General features: G+C 42.4%; 2 protein-coding genes across 13 annotated transcripts in view; one reads left to right on the forward strand and one right to left on the reverse strand.

Annotated features, from left to right (window-relative positions):
• MOV10L1 (Mov10 like RNA helicase 1) overlaps positions 1 to 6,509 on the reverse strand; it is a 317,167-nt gene extending 310,658 nt beyond the window's left edge. The window contains exon 1 of the mRNA XM_069764946.1: positions 6,400 to 6,509. Within this exon, the coding sequence (XP_069621047.1) occupies positions 6,400 to 6,448 (49 nt within the window). The 5' untranslated portion in view covers positions 6,449 to 6,509. The remainder of the gene's footprint in view (positions 1 to 6,399) is intronic.
• Positions 4,045 to 21,379, forward strand: part of MLC1 (modulator of VRAC current 1) — a 96,328-nt gene continuing 78,993 nt past the window's right edge. For 10 of the 12 annotated variants that reach the window (XR_011320741.1, XR_011320742.1, XM_069764949.1 and 7 more), the window contains exons 1-3: positions 4,045 to 4,169; positions 4,464 to 4,634; positions 10,451 to 10,540. Coding sequence is in view for 10 of the 12 variants with exons in the window: in XM_069764949.1 (XP_069621050.1) it covers positions 4,470 to 4,634; positions 10,451 to 10,540 (255 nt within the window). In the remaining 2 variants the exon portion in view is untranslated. The remainder of the gene's footprint in view (positions 4,170 to 4,463; positions 4,635 to 10,450; positions 10,541 to 21,379) is intronic. The other 2 variants (XM_069764956.1, XM_069764953.1) reach the window with 1 other exon arrangement.

Raw genomic sequence — 21,379 nt, forward strand, 5'->3', positions numbered from 1 at the left:
GTTTGGAGAGCCACTAATGTGCCTAAACATTGAAACCCCCCACAAGTGACACCATTTTGGAAACTAGACCCCCCAAGGAACTTATCTAGATGTGTTGTGAGAGCTTTGAACCCCCAAGTGTTTAACTACAGTTTATAACGCAGAGCCGTGAAAATAAAAATTCTTTTTTTTTTTCCACAAAAATTATTTTTTAGCCCCCAGTTTTGTATTTTCCCAAGGGTAACAGGAAAAATTGGACCCCGAAAGTTGTTGTGCAATTTGTCCTGAGTACGCTGATACCCTATATGTGGGGGTAACCACCGTTTGGGAGCATGGCAGAGCTCAGAAGGGAGGGAGCGCCATTTACAATGCAGACTTAGATGGAATGGTATGCAGGCGTCACATTGCGTTTGCAGAGCCCCTAATGTACCTAAACAGTAGAAACCCCCCACAAGTGACCCCATATTGGAAACTAGACCCCCAAGGAACTTATCTAGATGTGTTGTGAGAACTTTGAACCCCCAAGTGTTTCACTACAGTTAATAATGCAGAGCCGTGAAAATAAAAATTCGTCTTTTTTTGCACAAAAATTATCTTTAACACCCAGTTTTGTATTTTGCCAAGGGTAATAGGAGAAATTGGTCCCCAAAAGTTGTTGTCCAATTTGTCCCGAGTACGCTGATACCTTATATGTGGGGGAGAACCACTGTTTGGGCCCATGGCAGAGCTCGGAAGGAAAGGACCGCCATTTGGAATGCAGACTTGGATTGGTCTGCAGGTGTCATGTCGCATTTGCAGAGCCCCTGATGTACCTAAACCGTAAAACCCCCCCACAAGTCACCACATATTGGAACCTAGACCCCCCCAAGGAACTTGTCTAGATGTGCTGTGAGAACTTTGAACCACCAAATATTTCACTACAGTTTATAGTGCAAATCCGTGAAAATAAAAAATCATTTTTGTCCCACAAAAATGTTTTTTTAGCCCCCCCAATTTTTATTTTCCCAAGGGTAACAAGAGAAATTGGATCCCAGAAGTTGTTGTCCAATTTGTCCTGAGTACACTGATACCCCATATGTTGGGTAAACCCCTGTTTGGGCGCACGGGAGAGCTTGGAAGGGAAGGAGCACTGTTTTTCTTTTTCAACGCAGAATTGGCTGGAATTGAGATCGGACGCCATTTCGCTTTTGGAGAGCCCTGATGTGCCTAAACAGTGGAAACCCCCAATTCTAACTGAAACCCCAACCCAAACACACCCCTAATCCCAACCTAACCCCAACCCTAACCACACCCATATCTCCAACACACCCCTAACCCTGACACACCACTAACCCTAATACCAACCGTAAATGTAATCCAAACCCTAGCCCCAACCCTAACCTTAAACCTAACCCTAATGGAAAAATGGAAATAAATACATTTTTTTTAAAAAAAATTATTTTTCCCTAACCTAGGGGTGTGATGAAGGGGGGTTTGATTTACTTTTATAGCGGGTTTTTTTAGCAGATTTTTATGATTGGCAGCTTTCACTGTGATACAAATGGGACAAGATTGATTGTATGGATGTAACAGATAGGTATCCAGACATATATAGTGATCAATATGGTTTCTTGCTTTAGAATATGAGTACAAGGTTATTATCGGACAAAATATGGCTGCAGAAGGAGAATAGTCTAGCTGAAACAAGTTTTTTTTGTTCACAAAACAGGAGTATAATAACCTTGAAAAATAACAAAATAGTTGATAAGACACTTGGAAAAACAACTAACTGCGCATGACCTTAAAACTAATCACGTGCTAGAAGGTTCTGGAAGTCTTCATTGCGCATGACGGTGCGTGATGAATTATATAATGATGATTTTGTAGAATGTACTGCACAGAAGCGGATATTCTCAGATAAGAAAAGAATATAAAAGAATGGAGCTGATTCAGTGAGGTAGGGACTTTATTCAGACAGGTGAAGCAGATGTGCTGGCCGTCTTGATGCTTTCCCGGAATGTTCCTCCTCACTAAATTGAGGTCCCTCCGATTGAGGAGTGATGCTACAATATCCGGTGATGTATTGATGCTTATTCATTCCTATGTAATTTGTTGTATGTTTATGACATGACTCGGATTGTCACTATATATCCTTTAATTCATGCTTAAAATTGCTATTATATATAAATAAAATACTGTGTTTTACCACAAAAACTGTTCTCAGTTGTGCCTAACTTGCATGTAAGGCTACTTTCACACTAGCGTCATTCGACGCACGTCACAATGCGTCGTTTTGAAGAAAAAACTCATCCTGCAAAGTTGCCTGCAGGATGCGTTTTTTTCTCCATAGACTTTCATTAGCGACGCATTGCAACAGATTGCCACGGATGCGACGTGTTTTTGCTGTCCGTCGGGACAAAAAAACGTTGCTTGCAACTTTTTTTTGTCCATCGGGTCCGCTTTTTACAACCGCGCATGCGCGCCCGGAACTCCGCCTCCTCCTCCCCAGACCTTACAATGGGGCAGCGGATGCGTTGTAAAACTGCATCCGCTGCCCCCGTTGTGATTTTACTTCACAGCATGCGTCGGTACGTCGGCCCGACGCACTGCGACAGGCCCATACCGACTCTAGTGTGAAAGTAGCCTTAGTGAGCGAACTGTAGGTTTAAAATGAGTCGGTAATGACATGCAGGACTCCTAGCTTACCAGCGCTTGCTCTGAGCAGGCGCTGGTAAGCCACCTCCCTGCAAGACCTGGAAGTAGCCCCGCGGCCAGTTTGGATCCGGGGCCTGCAGGGAGGAGACGCTCGGTACAAGGTGAGCACATCTTGTATCAAGGGTCTCAGGGAAGCCCGCAGGGAGCCCCCTCCCTGCGCGATGCTTCCCTATGCCCCCTGGAACGCTGCGATCATGTTTGATCGCAGTGTGCCGGGGATTAATGTGCCAGGGGCGGTCTGTGACCGCTCCTGGCACATAGTGCCGGATGTCAACTGACACCTGGCTGCTATTCGCCGCGCTCCCCCCATGAGCACAGCTGATCGCGCTTGATGTACTATCCCGTCACTGGGAATTAAGTCCCAAGTCACCTTGACGGGATAGTACGTCCAATGGGATTAAGCGGTTAATGGAGACTGGAGTCCACAGATTGGGTCCCACTTTAAACAATGCACAGAAATATAGCGGATTCCTATTTTACTATTTGTGGTCAGGAGATCACTTGCTAACTCACTGACTATAGTGACATGTCACATCTAAACCGCAGCAACTCCAGACCGTGTGCACCTACCATTACACTTTTTGTTTTTTGAGAAAAGAGTTGCACTTGTACATATGCATGTTATTCTATGGGGCTGTGCACATGTCCGATCTTTCTTTCTCTGACCGAAAACTGGAGACATGTCTGATTTTTATACAAGTGAAAAAATTGGATGAAATCCGAGTGCAGTCCAATTTTCACGGACTGACAGTATGTAGAAGGTGTAGAACTTTTTTCTTGTCAGCATCCAAGAAAAAGTTTGATCAGTGGCTGTATTTTTTTTTACCCACTGATTTTTTTATTTTTTTTTCCTTTTAATAGGTGTGGAAATTCCAAAAGAAAAATTGACATGTTGCTCATCCAAAACTCCCACCGCAGTTCAGTTTACGCTGTATAAAAAATACTCGCAGTGGGCATGAGAGTTCTATAAATCCCATCCATTTTGCTGCAACTGTAAGACGCTTTATTTTTGAGACAGTGAAAAAACGCAGCGTCAAAACCTCATTGTGGGCACACAGCCAGTGACTATCGTTGCTGGAATGGTCGCATTGAAACCTGGAATAATTGGAAATAGTCTATTAGATTGATGCAATTGGCAATGTTTTCTGTTAGTGCTGGTATTAGGGGAGTCCTATAGCAGGCACATTATTTCGGCAGCAAAGGAAATTGCTTTTTATGCACATAGAAAATAAAAAGCAGATCGAAATGGTCTTTCAGTTTGGTGAAAGATTAATCACCTCAGCCAACCATTTTCTATCTTCTTCTCATTAGAATTCAAGAGGAGTTTGTGTTCTCTGGCCCGTATACACTTCGTCTCCTCCTTTGTCTACATGTGAATAGATGCTGTTTCGCAGCAAAGTTTTCAGATGCATCATGAATCTGTGAGCCGAGAAAACACCCAGACAGGATCTCTCCAGTTCCTCTACACTTTCATCCTGACAAATATCCAAAGTTAGGTATGTATCCATCCGTTCAAGGACATCCAACTTATACCTCCAATATTGAAGACTTGAAAATATTTTTTATTAAGAGCAGCAATGTTCTGATTCTTGCGCTCACTTTAGATCACTCCTTTTATCCGTCGAAAAATGAAACTTCAAACATTGCAATTGGGTCTTCTTTGTTTATATGTGCCATCATACCATTGTAGTCATATATTATGAATTAATTGAATTTTCCTCAAAAAAGTGTGTAAAGACACATCAACTTTGCCTGAGGAATTTCACTAATGGCTACTTCTTTGATTTTAGAACAGTATGACCAAAGAAGAGAGATACAATGAAGAATTTGGTTATGACAGGATGGCTACTTTAGAACTTGGGATGCAGGAAGGTAGACTGTACCATGCAGACCTGCAATCATCAGACGGCATACACCCATGTGTTAAGTATAAAACCTGGATGTTTTCCCTGCTAATCGGGGTAAGTGTTCATATTGTGCATAGTCTGTAGGCTAGTCTGCTGTGGTGTTCTTTATTTTCTCACTTTTTTATATATATTTTTTTTAATGAATATAGTTGCATAACCTTCAGCAGAGAACTTTTAAGAAGGACTGTGAATACTAAAATCCAGTATTAATGGTTCCGTGGAATATTGTCAAACTGAGAAATTAGCTGTTATGAAGATTTTCCCTGTAAGTGATCACATTGGGAAAATTACATGGCAAATGAAGAAGTTTAATTTATCCAGTCTAGGCTTGGTACACACACTCACTCACTCACTCACTCTATGTTCTTGCTGTGTTTTTAGCAGCAAAAGCTATGAGATTTCAGAAATCTCATGCACACACTGTTTTTTTTTTCCCTGACTGAATTGGATAACTGCTCTGTTTTTCTAAACTGCAGCAAGTCACTTCTTTCAGCTTTTTTCTTTGCAACTTTTTTATCACCCACAAAAAGCAATGAGTAAGAACAAAACAGATTGTGAAAAACACGGGTATCGGGTTTTGCTGCGGTTTTTTTTTTTGTGCAAAAACCTTAAAGAAGTTGCATCATGTTGTTTTGGGGTGCACTAAACTTTTTTAGCATGCACGAGAGACAATAAAAACGCAGCAAAGACGCAGCAAAACCTGCTTTTTGTAAGCAGCTTCTTTACTGCCAAGAAAGCAGGTTTTGCCTGCGGAAAAAAACGCAGCAAAACGTCAACTTGTGAACATAGCCATATAGAGCTCTTCTCTGAGAAGTGTGTTGATTGTTTGTCGGAATTTCTAAAAAACGGGTTATAACTAGTGATGAGCGAATATACTTGAGATTTCTCGAGCATGCTCGGGGGTCCTCCGAGTATTTTTTAGTGCTCGGAGTTTTCGTTTTTCTTGCCGCAGCTGAATGATTTACATCTGTTAGCCAGCATAAGTACATGTGGGGATTCCCTAGCAACCAGGCAACCCCCACATGTACTTATGCTGGCTAATAGATATAAATCATTCAGCTGCGGCAAGGAAAACTAAAACTCCGAGCACTAAAAATACTCGGAGGACCCCCGAGCATGCTCGAGAAATCTCGAGTAACGAGTAAATTTGCTCATCACTAGTTATAACAAAATCCCAGCAGAGCTATTCACTCTAATGGAGTCACTTTGGGCGCTGTCTTGTCCATCTTGGCAGTGTTCATGTTTTTCAGGCATGCACCTTGTCTGCCACGTTTTTGTGCATAAAAAAAGGGGAAGGAGTAAATGTCAGACATCAGTATAAATACCGGTATACCCTTAATTTAATTAATCCCTTCAATCTCTGACAGCAGTGTTTAACATATGCCGACATGCATTTGCAACGCTTTCTCTGCCCATCGGTACACCTGTGATTTAATTGTGGGTTGCCATGACAGCTGGGGGTCAGCAGATGACCCCGATGCCTGTCATTACTGAGCTTCCTTGAAACCATCAGACGATCGCACCTTCAAGTCCCCCCAAGGGAATTAACAATAACAGTGAAAAGTTTACAAAAAAAGTTCTAAAAATTTTTTTACAAATAGGAAAAACTAGAAAAACAAACACATATGTGGTATTGCTATATTCAGAAAAATCAGATCTATCAAAATATAAAAGCAATTAAAGGGAACCTGTCACCTCCAAAATCGCAGGTGAGGTAAGCACACCGACATCGGGGGCTTATCTACAGCATTCTGGAATGCTGTAGATAAGCCCCCGATGTATCCTAAAAGATGAGAAAAAGATGTTAGATTATACTCACCCAGGGGCGTTCCCGCTGTTGGTCCGGGTCCAGCGCCTCCCATCTTCATCAGATGACGTCCTCTTCGGGTCTTCACGCTGCGGCTCCGGCGCAGGCTTACTTTGTCTGCCCTGTTGAGGGCAGAGCAAAGTACTGCAGTGTGCAGGCAAAATGTGGCTACTTTGAAGAACCTAGAATATAAGACATAATTTCAGTTGTTTCACACTTTTTTGTTAAGTATATAATTCCACATGTGTTAATTCATAGTTTTGATGCCTTCAGTGTGAATGTACAATTTACATAGTCATCAAATACAGAAAAATCTTTGAATGAGAAGATGTATCCAAACTTTTGGTCTGTACTGTATATACATACATACAGTACATACATTTCTCATGCTTGAGAAAGAATACCATATTCAAAACGTCGCCACACCGTTCAGGCATTAAAGCCCATTTTTTCTTATTTTGTGTGCTGTTTTATTTATATATATATATATATATATACCGTATATATATATATATATATATATATATATATATAAGATTTTTCTGTATTTTCATGACTATGAAAATTGAAAATTCACACAGAGGGCATCAAATCTATGAATTAACACATGTGGAATTATATACGGTACTTAACAAAAAGGTGGGAAACCTAATAAATAAAACATTGCTACACGTATCAGGACAGTAAAAAATAGCCCTTCTAACAAGCCCAGCCTGTATCAGAGAAGTGCCTGAGGACATCCAATATGGTCCTTTCTATTGAATAGTATAATTACAAGATCCTAGGATGATCTATATACATATGCACTAGCTCATTAAATAGACACTAAGGCCTGTTTCACACATCAGTTTTTCACCGTCAGGCAGAATCCGGCAAATTTTTCAAAACGGATCCGTTGCAAATTTTGAAAAACTGATGGGACAGATCCGTTTTTTTGCTGGATCTTTTTTATTGTTTTAAACCCGGGGATAGAGTTTGGATTTCCTGTTCTGGGGGAAAAATGAGGAGTACATGTTCTCTGGCCGCTAGAAAACAAATTTTAGACGGATCCGGCAAAAAAACGGTTGAAATGTGAGTCCATCCGACACTAATACAAGTCTATGAGAAAAAAACTGATCCGATGGCTACTTTTGCTGGATCCGTTTTTTCACATTTTGCCGGATTGTGCCTGACGGCAAAAACCTGATGTGTGAAAAGGGCGTTAGGCTACTTTCACACATCAGGTTTTCAGCGTCAGGCTCAATCTGGCTAATTTTCAAAAAACCGGAACCAGCGAATGTTACTGCCGGATCCTTTTTTTTTTCCCCATAGACTTGTATTAGTGCCGGATTGCACCTGATGACCTTGCGTTTCGTCCAGTGTTTGCCGGATCCGGCAAATCTGCCGTTTCCGGTTTCTTGAAAAAACATTCATAGCAACTTTTTTTGTCTCCGGCGAAAAAGCCGGAAGCATCGGATCCGGCGCTTCCGGCTGTTTGCTAGAATGGAAGTCTATGGGAGCCGGAAGGTGCTGGATCCGGAAAATGACGTATTCCGGAGCTGAATTCTGTTTTTTTAAACTGAGCATGCTCCAAATTTTTTTTGTCCAATAATGTAGATATGCTAGCCGGATCCGTTAAAAAAACAGATCCGTCGCATCAGTTTTTCACAATCTGTGCCGGATCCACTTTTTCCAACATTCGCCGGATTGTGCCTGATGCAAAAAACCTGATGTGTGAAAGTAGCCTAAAGGTGCCAAATATAACCATATTATGTACATTTTTCAAACACTGTTGTTCTGTTCTGATAGAATACTAGATTAAATACTATGCAAAGCAAGCCCATGCGAAATGGGGTGTACATTCATATAATAAAAAAAACAATTTTCCTTTCAAAGTAATTGCCACAGGTTATTAATGAAGTTCCATAGTGCAAGACCCAATCATAAGGTGCTTTGTAGAAAGCAGTGCCATTTAAATAGTGCGCACAGACAGTTCATGCTACACATCAGTAACCAAATACATTTATTATTTGAAAAATATTAAGACAAAACATAATTATTGTGCAAGTTAAATGGGCTATTTGATACAACCTGAGTGGCAACACTGGACCCCAACGCGCGGTCCACGAAAAGCTAGATGTGAAACGCGCGTTGGGGACAGTGCCACCACTAAGGTTGTATCAAATAGCCCATTTAACATGCACTATGGCTATGTTTTGTCTTAATATTGTTTCAAGTTTCTATTGCCTATTATGCTTTATCCATCTGGTGTTATGCCTTTTTGTAGGCTCTGTATGGTTGTTTTTCAGTCTCTATTTTAGAGCTCTGGTATTGTATTACTTTGATTTGCTTTACCTGTTAGTAGTAGGGGTCTAACAAATACCACATTCTGACCTGTGGGGGTGACCTGGTGTACTAGCATATACAGGGGTTTATGATGACCATTGGATATGTTGTAAGATGTATATGTTGGCTATGTTTTGGGGATTACTGGTTATTATACTTAATAGTGTGTCTATCTGATTTCCCCAGCGCACATATCTATTACATGTGTTCCCACTATAGTTGTATGGATTAGCATACGCTCACATCTTACAGATCACCATCAGCCTTGTTAAGATCCGCTATATATTTTCTCTACACAGGTTCATGCTGTTCAGGCCCATTCTCCATTATGGTTCATGTTCTTTGGGTGCTGTGCAATATACCAATTGATCACCTGTACTGTACAAACTAGCTTAGCCCATGATATACTGTATTCAGTGTGACTTGAGTCTGATGTCGTGTGATTTTATTGTGGTTTTATTATGTCACTTATTCTTTTTTCAATAAAAAAATGTTGTATTATTCAAGGTGTTCACATTACTAATATATTTCTGTTCTTGTGATATAATGGCTGTGCATCTATACTGCTTCTAGATTTGAAAAATCAGGCTCTATTCAGATGCCAAAATTGCCTGTGTCCTTTATCCAGGACATATTTTTTTACATAGTTTTTAGGTCTATAGTAAAAAAAAAACCAGGCAGGTAGTTGCTACCTACTTGTCTGTGAATGGTATCGATCTATGCTGGCACAGAGCAGTCAAAGACCCCTTCTGCCAGCGATTCAGTAGCTTCCACGAATGTCACTTCAAACCCTTCCTCTGCCAGGTTGCTCTGTCTACAGGTGTGACTACCGATCTTATGCTGATTGACAACCGGCTTCCTGTTGCCTAACTGTGGGAACTGGCTGTCGATCAGTATGACATTGGCAGTCACGCCCCGTCGACAGAGCAGCCAGGAAGAGGAAGAACTGCTCTGTTGACGTGGAGCAGCAAAGTCTTCAGCAGGAACTGTCAATGACTGGGTAGAATAGGCAGGTAGTTAGCAACTCCCTGCCTTTTAATTTGTAGGCACACAGTAGAAAAAAGTCATGGATGACCCCTTTTTAAAAGGTAAAAAATGCAAATTTAAGATGGGATTTATAAATATAATGGATGACTACTTCAGTTAATTCCCGTGATTGCTACTTGACTTCCTATCTTAAGATTTATATTCCTTGTGTTATGCTGCTTTTTAATATTGCCACGGTGACATTTTATTTTTATTCCATATGTATTGAAATACTTGTTTTGGAAACTGCATGGCCAGATTTAATTTATATTTTTGAAGCTTTCTGCCAGGAAAACCAAATGCAAACGCGCAGCTTTTAATTTGTATTTCTTTACTACTACAGCAGCAGTTTAATATAAAAGTTCAGTCATTTTCGGTTACAACTTCCTAAAGTCCAGAACAGACAGTAGATATTGATGACCTATCCATAAACTAGGTCATCAAGACAAGTTAGTTGAGGGTGTAAAACAGGGCACCCCCAACAATCAGCAGATTCCTTCTTCAGCAGTGATTGGATGTGAGCAAATGAATGGAGCAGAACTCTCCAGCTCCTCACATTGTTTGGTGGCCACTGTGGAGTACTGCAGTTTAGCGCCCTTTCAGGGCCCGGACAACCTGATAACAACTAAAAACCAAGCACATGTCTAAACCACTATGCAGTACTCATCAGAACGCTTCAATATGTATGTCAACATTTTTTGTTTTGTTGCAGAGTTGTCTTCTTGCTATATCAGGATTTTCACTTTACTTAGGAAATATATTCCCTTCAGAAATGGATTACTTAAGATGTGCAGCAGGATCTGTAAGTATGACTTAAATTAAAAGGCATACAATGCAGGTGCTTACTATGTTTGGCATAACTAAAACACTTTAAGGATAGATTCACATAATATTTTTATGTTCTGGTAAAGTATATGATTTTTCGGTATTTTGTCAAATTCACTTTGTAAAACAGAGGGTAACAATGCAAAATAAGTAATTCAAGCTGGCCTAATAACAGGATATGACCGTAGCATGAAGCTGCATTAGCACTGAAGTATAACGTTAAATGAGTGGTCTTAAGGCACACCTCTAGCATGCGTTTTTTTTCCTGATCCTAGTATTATACTTGCCAGCTGTTGTCTTCAGCTCTTCCCAGCGCTGCTCCTATCCAGTACCACCATCTTGTGACCTTAAGTTCTGACTGACCAGAAGTTAAGTGTTACTAGTTCTCAATGTGAGGCCGGTTTCACACATTCTGATATTTCTGAAACCGGAGATATTTATGTCCGTGTGTGTAATACTTGCGGTACAAGTGTAGCAACAGTGTGCCGCATCAGTACCACACGTACCAGTGCCAGGAAAGCAGCGGTACAGTTAGCGCTGTTCCCCGGTGCTGAAGACGACTCGCATCTTTCTCCCCTGCTCTGCCGGCGATCATCGCGAGCAGGGGAGAATGATGAGATTTATATTCAACTGATAACAGTGAGAACAATAAATAAATACAAATTTTATCTCTGGTCACAGGCGGCGGCTGATGGGACTACTACTCTCATCAGCCTACACCTGCTGCCACTAATAACAGTGAGAGCCGGAGTGGCTAATGGGAGTATTCATCAGCCGCTGTCTGCACTATAAATATTGTAAATGAATAAAAAAAGAAAAGGCATGGGTTCCCCTGTATTTTTGATAACCATCCAGGCAAAAGTCACAGCTGGGAGCTGCAACCCCCAGTTCTCAGCTTTGGCAAGGCTGGTTATCAAGAATAGAGGGGTCGTCATGCTGTTTGTTTTTTTTTAATTATTTAAAAAAAAACTGTCTTATGGTTCCCCTATTTTTTACAACCAGCCTTGCTAAAGCAGACAGCTGGAGGCTGTTATTCTAAGCCTAATAAGGGGCCATGGATTTTGACCACTCCCAGCTTAAAAATAGCGTCCCACAGCCGCCCAGAAAGGCACATCTATTATATGCGCAATTCTGGTGCTTTGCCCACCTCTTGCCACTTGCCCTGTAGCGGTAGCAAGTGGGGTTCATATTTGTGGGGTTGATGTCACCTTCTTATTGTCAGGTGACATCAAGTCCACGGCTTAGTAATGGAGAGGCATCTATAAGACACCTCTCCATTGCTAAATGTATTTAAATAAAGACCCAGAGAGAATAAAGTCTTTTATTTTAAATGAAAACACACACTTCCATTTTTATTTAAAAATAACAAACTACAGTTATACTCGCCCAATGCCAATTCTATTGAATCCCTTGTCTCCTATAATAAACAAAAATAAAAAAACAATATCCCTTATCGAGGTTACCGCTGATCACTGATGCTGCATTCCCAGCCGGGCTGAAGTGCGTAGTTAACTGCAGTTCAGCTCAGTGAGTTCAGCGCAGATCAAAGATCTGCAGTGAACTCGCTGAACTGGACTGCGGTGAACTTAGTGACTTTTACTTTTTTGCTGAGGTCACTGCATTTCAGTTCGGCTGGGAATGCAGCCTCAGCGACCGGTGGCAACCTCGATGAGGTAATCGCTGCTCACTGATACTGCGATTGCAGCAGCTCATTCATCACTGGTTCTCAGCCAGTACGGTCACAACTTGGCACCATCCAGCTTGAAAACTATTAATCCCCAGACATGGATCATGGCATGGGACAGAACGCCGGATAGGTGAGGGATATTGTTGTTTTTTAATTTTTTGTTTTAATACAGGAGAATAGGGATTAAGTGGAATAGGTGTTAGGTGAGCCTAATTATATTTTATTATTTTTAAATAAAAAAGGAAAAGTGGCGTTTTGTTTTGATTTCAAATAAAAGACTTTTATTCTTGCTGTGTGTTTATTTACAATACAACTATAGGATTCGTAATGGATAGGTGTCTTATAGACGCATCTCCATTACTAAGCGATGGGCTTGATGTCACCAGACAACACAAAGGTGACATCAACCCAGCAAATATGAACCTCACTTGCCACCACTACAGGGAATGTGGGAAAAGGCGGACAGAATTTGTGCATCTAATAGATGTGCCTTTTCTAGGCAGCTACGGGCTGCTATTTTTAGGCTTGTTGGGGTCAATGTACAATAGCCCCTTACCGGCCAGAGAATAACAGCCCCCAGCTGTCTGCTTTAGCAAGTCTGTTTGTCAAAAATGAAGGGGTGGCCCCAAACCATTTTTTTTAAATTATCTAAATAATTAACACACCGCGTGGGAACCTGTTATGAATGGCAATTCAGTACTACAATGGACATAGCGGTCAGAGCACAAACAGTGATCTGACAATAACCCAAAATCATAGAACGAGCTCTGAGACGTGGGAACTCTGCAGACCGCAATCCCTAATCCTCTCCAAACAACACTAGAGGCAGCCGTGGATTGCGCCTAACTCTGCCTATGCAACTCGGCACAGCCTGAGAAACTAACTAGCCTGAAGATAGAAAATAAGCCTACCTTGCCTCAGAGAAATACCCCAACGGAAAAGGCAGCCCCCCACATATAATGACTGTGAGTTAATATGAAAAGACAAACGTAGAGATGAAATAGATTCAGCAAAGTGAGGCCCGACTTTCTTAACAGATCGAGGATAGAAAAGGTAACTTTGCGGTCTACACAAAACCCTAAAGAAAACCACGCAAAGGGGGCAAAAAGACCCTCCGTACCGAACTAACGGCACGGAGGTACACCCTTTGCGTCCCAGAGCTTCCAGCAACAAATTAGACAAGCTGGACAGAAAAAAATAGCAAACAAATAGCAAAGAAGAACTTAGCTATGCAGAGCAGCAGGCCACAGGAATGATCCAGGGAAAAGCAAGTCCAACACTGGAACATTGACAGGAAGCCAGGATCAAAGCATTAGGTGGAGTTAAGTAGAGAAGCACCTAACGACCTCACCAGATCACCTGAGGGAGGAAACTCAGAAGCCGCAGTACCACTTCCCTCCACCAACAGAAGCTCACAGAGAGAATCAGCCGAAGTACCACTTGTGACCACAGGAGGGAGCTCTGCCACAGAATTCACAACAGGAACCCCTTTATTCTTGATAACCAGCCTTGATAACGCTCACAGCTGAGGGTTGCAGCTCCCAGCTGTGAGTTTTGTCTGCCTGGTTATCAAAAATACATGGGGACCCACGTAGTTTTTTTTTTTTTAAATTTATTTATAGTGCAGACAGTGGCTGATGAATACTCCCATTAGCCGCTCCGGCTCTCACTGTTATTAGTGACAGCAAGTGTAGGCTGATGGGAGTAGTAGTCCCATCAGCCGCCGCCTGTGACCAGAGATAAAAATTTTTATTTATTTATTGTTCTCGCAGTTAACAGTTGAGTATAACAAATCAGTGACTGGGCTAAATTTTGGAAATCTGACCAGTGTCAATTTATTTGTTAATAACTCTTGAACGCTTCAACAAATCCCGGTGATTTTGAGATTGTTTTTTTTTCATGGCACATTATAATTTATGATAATGGTAAATTTAGGTTGATATGTTTTGTGTTTATTTATAAAACATCAGAAATTTGAGAAAAATGTTACAAAATTTGCAGTTTTCAAACTTTGATTATCCCTTTAATCCAGATAGTCATACCATAGAAAATCCCTTAATAAATAACATTTTCCACATGTTAGCTTTAAATCAGCACCATTTGCAAAATGTTCTTTTATCTTGTTAGCATTTTAAGAGGTTTAAAAATGAGCAGTAATTTTTCATTTTTTCAAGGAAATTTACAAAATGTATTAAGGACCTATCCAATTTTGAAATTACTTTAAGGGTCCTATATATTGGGAAACTCCCAAAAGTGATACCATGTTAAAAACACCCCTCTACATATTGAAAATAGCTGTCGGGTAGTTTAACCTTTCAGGTAATTTTCAGAAATTAATGTAAAGTGACATGACAGAAATGAAAAAGTGTATTTTTACCACCAAAATGTTGGTAACTTCTGAACAAGTCACTATAGCTGGAAGACTCTAATGCCGCTATTTGGCTGTGAATTGCGAAGGCAAGCATGAGGACCACACAGTCATGATCTCAGGGCGCCGACGGGGATAAAGAGGAAGCCCCCACACTCTCTCAACCATTTATATGATGTAGTCACTATTGATAGCAGCATTTAAGGGGTTAAACAGATAAGGATGGTGCCAATACTGATTGTGGCTGACGCAGCAAGTTGTCAGCTATAGTGTACAGCTTGCATCTCTTAAGTTACCGTTACACTAAACGACTTACCAACGATCACGACCAGCGATACGACCTGGCCGTGATCGTTGGTAAGTCGTTGTGTGGTCGCTGGGGAGCTGTCACACAGACAGCTCTCTCCAGCGACCAACGATCAGGGAAAAGACTTCGGCATCGTTGAAACTGTCTTCAACGATGCCGAAGTCCCCGGGTAACCAGGGTAAACATCGGGTTACTAAGCGTAGGGCCGCGCTTAGTAACCCGATGTTTACCCTGGTTACCATTGTAAAAGTAAAAAAAAAAAAAAAAACAGTACATACTCACATTCCGATGTCTGTCACGTCCCCCAGCGTCAGTTTCCCGCTCTGACTGTGTCAGCGCCGGCCGTAAAGCAGAGCACAGCGGTGACGTCTTCCAACATGTCCTCCACTGAAGCTTCCGAAAGTGGACATGATACTGATTATGTTATCACATTTGATTTACTGATTGGTAAGTATTGACTGTCAATACTAGACACGTGTTAAATCATGTATTTTCTTTACAGGTACATGACAGTGCAGAAGAGCAGGAGCAGTCTAGTGGAAATGATTCTTTCCAGGGTCGTCGGACTCAAGTTGCGGAGGAGCAAAGATGGAGTGTAAGTAACCTTTATCATACAGTAGTTGTAATTGATTGTTTTCTTTTTTACTTAAATTTTTTTTTTTTTTTTTTGTATTTCATCTATAGGTTCCACAACATGAGGAAGGACAACTGGTTATTGATAACGAGGTCCTTATTCAAGCTGTGCAAGAGCGAGCAGCATTATGGGACCCCCGTGATCGTAATCATTCCAACTCAGCCTTGATCTGATGACTCTGGGAAGAAGTGGCCACCTCGCTGTGGATGATTGGGACCATGCAAGGCCACAAGTCGGAAAGGATTTTTGTAAGTATTGCAATCTGGTCTTACATCTTGGTTTCGCTGTAAATGTTGTGTTTTTACAATAAATTTTTATTTTCTTCCCCCTTCACCGTGAAGAGAGTAAATGTTTGTTGGTGTTCGATGAAGGATCGCTGCAATAAGGACATGAGAAAGGAGATTCGGATTCGAAGTGGTACTGCTCAAAGGCTAAGGAAATCCAAATACCACTGTAACCTTGCTTTTCTGAGGCCTGCGTTTACTCAACGAATGTGAGTATCTTTTGTGTTGTCTTACTGCTATTTAAACTTTTAATTTTTTTACTAAATTTTTTTTTCATTTATTTTCCACACAGAACCTGGTACAGCACCACAGAACCTGGATTGTCCTCTGTTGGAGTGGCCCAGACAGGCTTCACAGGCTGGGGAACAGGAAGCCGGTCCATCTGTTTTTCACCTTTCCCAGCCCTCTGCCACTACTTTACTTGGGTCTGCGGCAGAGGGCCTGTGAGAGGTCAGACATGCCCAAGTTTATTCACTTAAGCTCAGACTTCCAGGCTGGGTTGAAGGCGGTTGTAGAAAGACTGGATAGTGAGTTCACTCATGTGAACACACTTTTCCAGGACGTCCACAGACTCCTTGACCGCCTGGAAGCCGACCTTAATCGACCAGCGTGACATTATTTTTCCTCTATAGAACGTGGCGTGACAGAAAACCTTAGTCCTGATCTCTATCTCTATGTGATGAAGGCCTGTCAGGATGCTTACACTGAGTTGCTTTCCTACAGGGCAACAAGCTCCTGGACAGCATCAGTGGCATTATCTGCCACTGCTGGACATTAGGACTGTTCCAACAGTACCCAGCTACACCATGCAGCTGAGTGCAGCAGCCCAGCCTTCCCCTTCAATATGCAGCTGAGTGCAGCAACCCAGACTTCCACTCCCACCACGCATCAACAGGACGTAAAAGGCTGAGGAAGCAGCAAAACAAAGGCCAGCAAGCGCAAAAGAAAGAGACATTACCCACCTGCTCCACCCTCACCTCCAAATGTGACTTTGTTTTCTAGTCTGTCCACACCTTCCCTTGGTTCTTTCCCATCCAATGTGTCAATCCCTTCCAACTTGTTTTCTACTCCTAATGTGTCCTCTTCCCCCAATTTGTCCTCTGTCAATGTTTTTGACCCAATCCTCCAATTGTCTTCCACTTCCCTTACTTTTCCAACCACTCCAAGGCTACCATCACAGCCCGACACCCCCCAGGTCCACCATGTCACTCCCTCCCGCAGAACCCGAATATAATCACATTTTCTTTTTTTTTTTTTAATTGTTTTTATTTTTGTTAATAAAAATTCTTTTAATTCACAATAACTGTCTCGCTGTGTTTTCTTTAGCTCTTTATTTAAACATGTGTATTGTTGAGTATATTGTTGAGTGAAGTATTAACGGGTGTTACAGTTAGGGTGTTTATTATTAAAGTTACATTCAAGGTGTCAATATTACAGTCAGAAAAAAGTTCAGGTACATAACATTACAGGTACATTTATTTACAGCTTAAACCATTTCATCTTGCAATGAAACATGTCCAATATCAGAGACAAAGTAGGCAGCAATTGTATTCCTCTTGGGCAACTTCCACTGTAGTCCTCAGAGGGTGAGCATGATAATCCGGCAATGTGGTATTAACAGGTTCATCAAGTTCGAGGGGGGATTGCTCTTTTGCCAGTATGTAATTATGCAGAACAACACACGCTTTCACAACCTCATCAATTGTCTCTATTTTAAGATTGATTGATGTTCCCAAAATGCGCCATTTAGCTAGTTTTTCGTGCCCTTGTCAGTCTGTAATTGAAAATCCTTTTGGTGTGATTCAAGTCCCGACTTGAGTATGGTTTTATGAGGTTGGCACACATTTGCAATGCCTCATCACCAACAGCAACAAATGGCATTGGCGGTCCTTCAGTGTTCGGAAGAGCTTGTGGCGGTGGAAAATTAAAATTATTACCATACAAACGTTGTCCCATGTCAGAGTTTTTTAAAGTCTGTGAGTCATTTTCTCGTCCAAATGAGACAACGTCAACAGCGTCAAATCGACATTCAGCATCCGCAATCGCCATTAGAACAATGGAAAAGTATTTTTTATAATTGAAGTCCTCGGATGCACTTTCAGCAGGTCTTAGAATTCGATTGTGTTTGCTGTCCACATCCCCAACACAGTTTGGAAAATTACAAATTTACTTGAATTTTTTTGCATTTTTCAGCCAGAGTTCAGTCACACAATGCACGACACGTGTCTCCAACAATCCCATACAGGGTGGACAATCCAATCCGAAATTGAAAATGTAAATATCTTAAGGTCTTTCCGGTAGCCAGAAATCTGTGGAAAATAAAATTGGGGGAAAAAAAATCAGTACATGGCTTTTATAACAAAAATATTAATGACAGGTGTTTCTTTTTCAAAATTACGTACCTTGGGGTCACCAACAGATGTTCCTCAGCAGGAATTGCTCTACATAGTTGCATGTCCTGCCTGGTGATGGATCCTCTCACACGATGCAGCAATTCATCGAAGCTCTGTTCAGACAACCTCGTGTATTCAAAAAACTTTTGCGAGTTTTGATGAAGCTCGGTGTACAATGAGTGGTAGGCTCCACAGCTCTCTCGGACTTCAACAATGGGGTGTTGCCAATAGCGACGACGACGTCTTTTCCATCTTTCTCTTCTCCTTTCTTCCTCACAAGTCACAGCAAAAGCTAAAGCCAATTTCAATTATAAATCCAGATTCAGATTGAAGCTCTCCACGCTAAGATTCATCTTGCAGCAGGATACGGCATCAAAAGAAGAGGATTTCATCTGTGCAGGGTCTATATATAGAAATCCCTTAATCCACTCCCATTGGGAAATACCGTACACATGCGCATAAACAGCGCAAACGCATGAAAAAATGCATACAAACGCATGCACACGCAGCGTTTTTTGGCCGTCATGCGTAAGATTATGCGGATAAAAAGTGCTGTGTAGACATGTGTTTGCATCCGTTTGCACACTAGGGTGATCAAGGAGGTCACAAACTGCTGGAGACTGACAAAAGTAGCAGTATTGGTATACTGTACTTAGTATTATACTTAGTGGCTACAAAGTATAATACTAGCGGCAGGGGACTTAGATTAGTAGCACCAATCCAGCACTGCATTAAAAAAACCGCTTGAGTGGTACTTTAAAAAATGCTTGTTTTCCCAGACATCCTTCAGTCTAAACAACTTGCCAGTTATTTGATGTATAAGCAAAAAGATTTTGCACAGCGCAAAGTAACTGAAGTGGTGCATCGTCTTCTGTAAAGAGGACTATTGCTATTCCCAAATGATGAAATTGAATTCAGGTTGTTCATGTACATGATGTTGACTAACTGTACTGGAGAATATTTTTTCCAAACTGAAACATATAAAAAAAAATCTGCTTCATAGCACAATGGGGCAATGTTGTTTAAACTGGCTTTCATTTATGTGTGCTAAAAATGATATCCCGAAGACCATTGACTTCAAACCAATAAAGCAATGCTCTGCAAAGAAATGAGGCAAATGCTTGTTATAATAAACTAGCTATTGAACCCATTCTACGCCCGGGTGGCGAGCATTTATATTGGTATATGGTCTCCATCCTGGTATGTGCTGCTCCATCCTGCGTCCCCATCCTGTCATGTGCTGCACCCATCCTGCGTCCCCATCCTGTCATGTGCTGCAACCATCCTGCGTCCCCATCCTGTCATGTGCTGCTCCCATCCTGCGCCCCCATTCTGACATGTGCTGCTCCCATCCTGCGCCCCCATTCTGACATGTGCTGCTCCCATCCTGCGCCCCCATTCTGACATGTGCTGCACCCATCCTGCGCCTCCATTCTGACATGTGCTGCACCCATCCTGCGCCTCCATTCTGACATGTGCTGCTCCCATCCTGCGCCCCCATTCTGACATGTGCTGCACCCATCCTGCGCCTCCATTCTGACATGTGCTACACCCATCCTGCGCCTCCATTCTGTCATTTGCTGCTCTCATCCTGCGCCCCCATCCTGTCATGTGCTGCTCCCATCCTGCGCCCCCATTCTGTCATGTGCTGCTCCCATCCTGCGCCCTGGTTCTGTCATGTGCTGCTCCCATCCTGCGCCCCTGTTCTGTCATGTGCTGCTCTCATCCTGCGCCACCGTTCTTTAATTTGCTGCTCCCATCCATATGCCCCATACGCTGCTCCATAAAGGTTTATGGCCCCCATAAAATGCTCCATAGTATATGCCCCATACACTGCTCCATAAAGGTTTATGGCCCCCATAAGATGCTCCATAGTATATGCCCCCGTACACTACTCCATAAAGCTTTATGGCCCCCATAAGATGCTCCATAGTATATGCCCCCGTACACTTCTCCATAAAGGTTTATGGCCCCCATAAGATGCTCCATAGTATATGCCCCCGTACACTGCTCCATAAAGGTTTATGGCCCCCATAAGATGCTCCATAGTGTATGCCCCGTACGCTGTTCTATAAAGGTTTATGGCCCCCATAAGATGCTCCATACTATATGCCCCTGTACACTGCTCCATTATGGTTTATGGCCCCATAAGATGCTCCATTGTATATGCCCCATATGCTGCTGCAATATATAAAAAAAAACAAAAAACATACTCGCCTATCGTCGCTGGGCGCCGAGTGCTGGGGGGCCTGAGCAGGCGGGGACACCGGCGCGCTGTGGGGGTCAGGTGCCGGTATCGCTGCCAGCTCAGGCCCCCCAGCACTTACTATATTCACCTGGCCCCGTTCCACCGCTGCGCGCCGCCATCTGCCGGGTCCTCTGGCTGTGACTGGTCAGTCAGAGGGCGGCGCCAGCGCGCATTAAGCTCGTCATCGCGCCCTCTGAACTGAAGGTCACAGGCCGAGGACCAGGAAGATGGCGGCGTGCAGCGGTGGAACGGGGCCAGGTGAATATAGCCGATACTCACCCTCCTGGCGGTCCCTGCTTCTCTGTTGGAGATCGCGGTGTGTGTTCAGTGTTAACGTTTACCGCGATCTCCTGGGAGCGTCACTCTGTGAGGCCCAGACTGCGCCGGCGCTTGCGCCGTCTATAAAGGCTTCGGACAGAGTGACGCTCCCAGCGTTATATTATAGATTTGCACTTTCGTACTGTGCCATCCAATCTGTGTGGCTTGCTGAGTATTATTGTGTTTTTCAAGCATGGTGTATTGTTCAAATTCCAGAATTGGCCCATCCAATAGATGTGCCTTTTCTGGGCTGCTGCGGGCTACTATTTTTTTAGGCTGGGAGGGGCCAATATCCATGGCCCCTTTACCAGCCTGAGAATACCAGCCCCAGCTGTCTGCTTTAGCAAGGCTGGTTGTCAAAAATGGGAGAGATCCCATGCTGTTTTTTTTAATTATTTGTTTAAATAATTAAAACAGTGTGGGGTCCACTCTATTCTTGATAACCAACTGTGAGTTTTGCTGGCCGGTTATCAATGATACCCTGAGTCCAAGAGTCCTGCCACCAGTACCCCGTTTATGATCACGGGACATGACTGCGGCCCCTCCCCGAGCTGATAGTCCACACTTCAGGTGGGAT

Source organism: Ranitomeya imitator, chromosome 4, assembly GCF_032444005.1.
Source record: "Ranitomeya imitator isolate aRanImi1 chromosome 4, aRanImi1.pri, whole genome shotgun sequence".
NCBI lineage: Eukaryota > Metazoa > Chordata > Amphibia > Anura > Dendrobatidae > Ranitomeya > Ranitomeya imitator.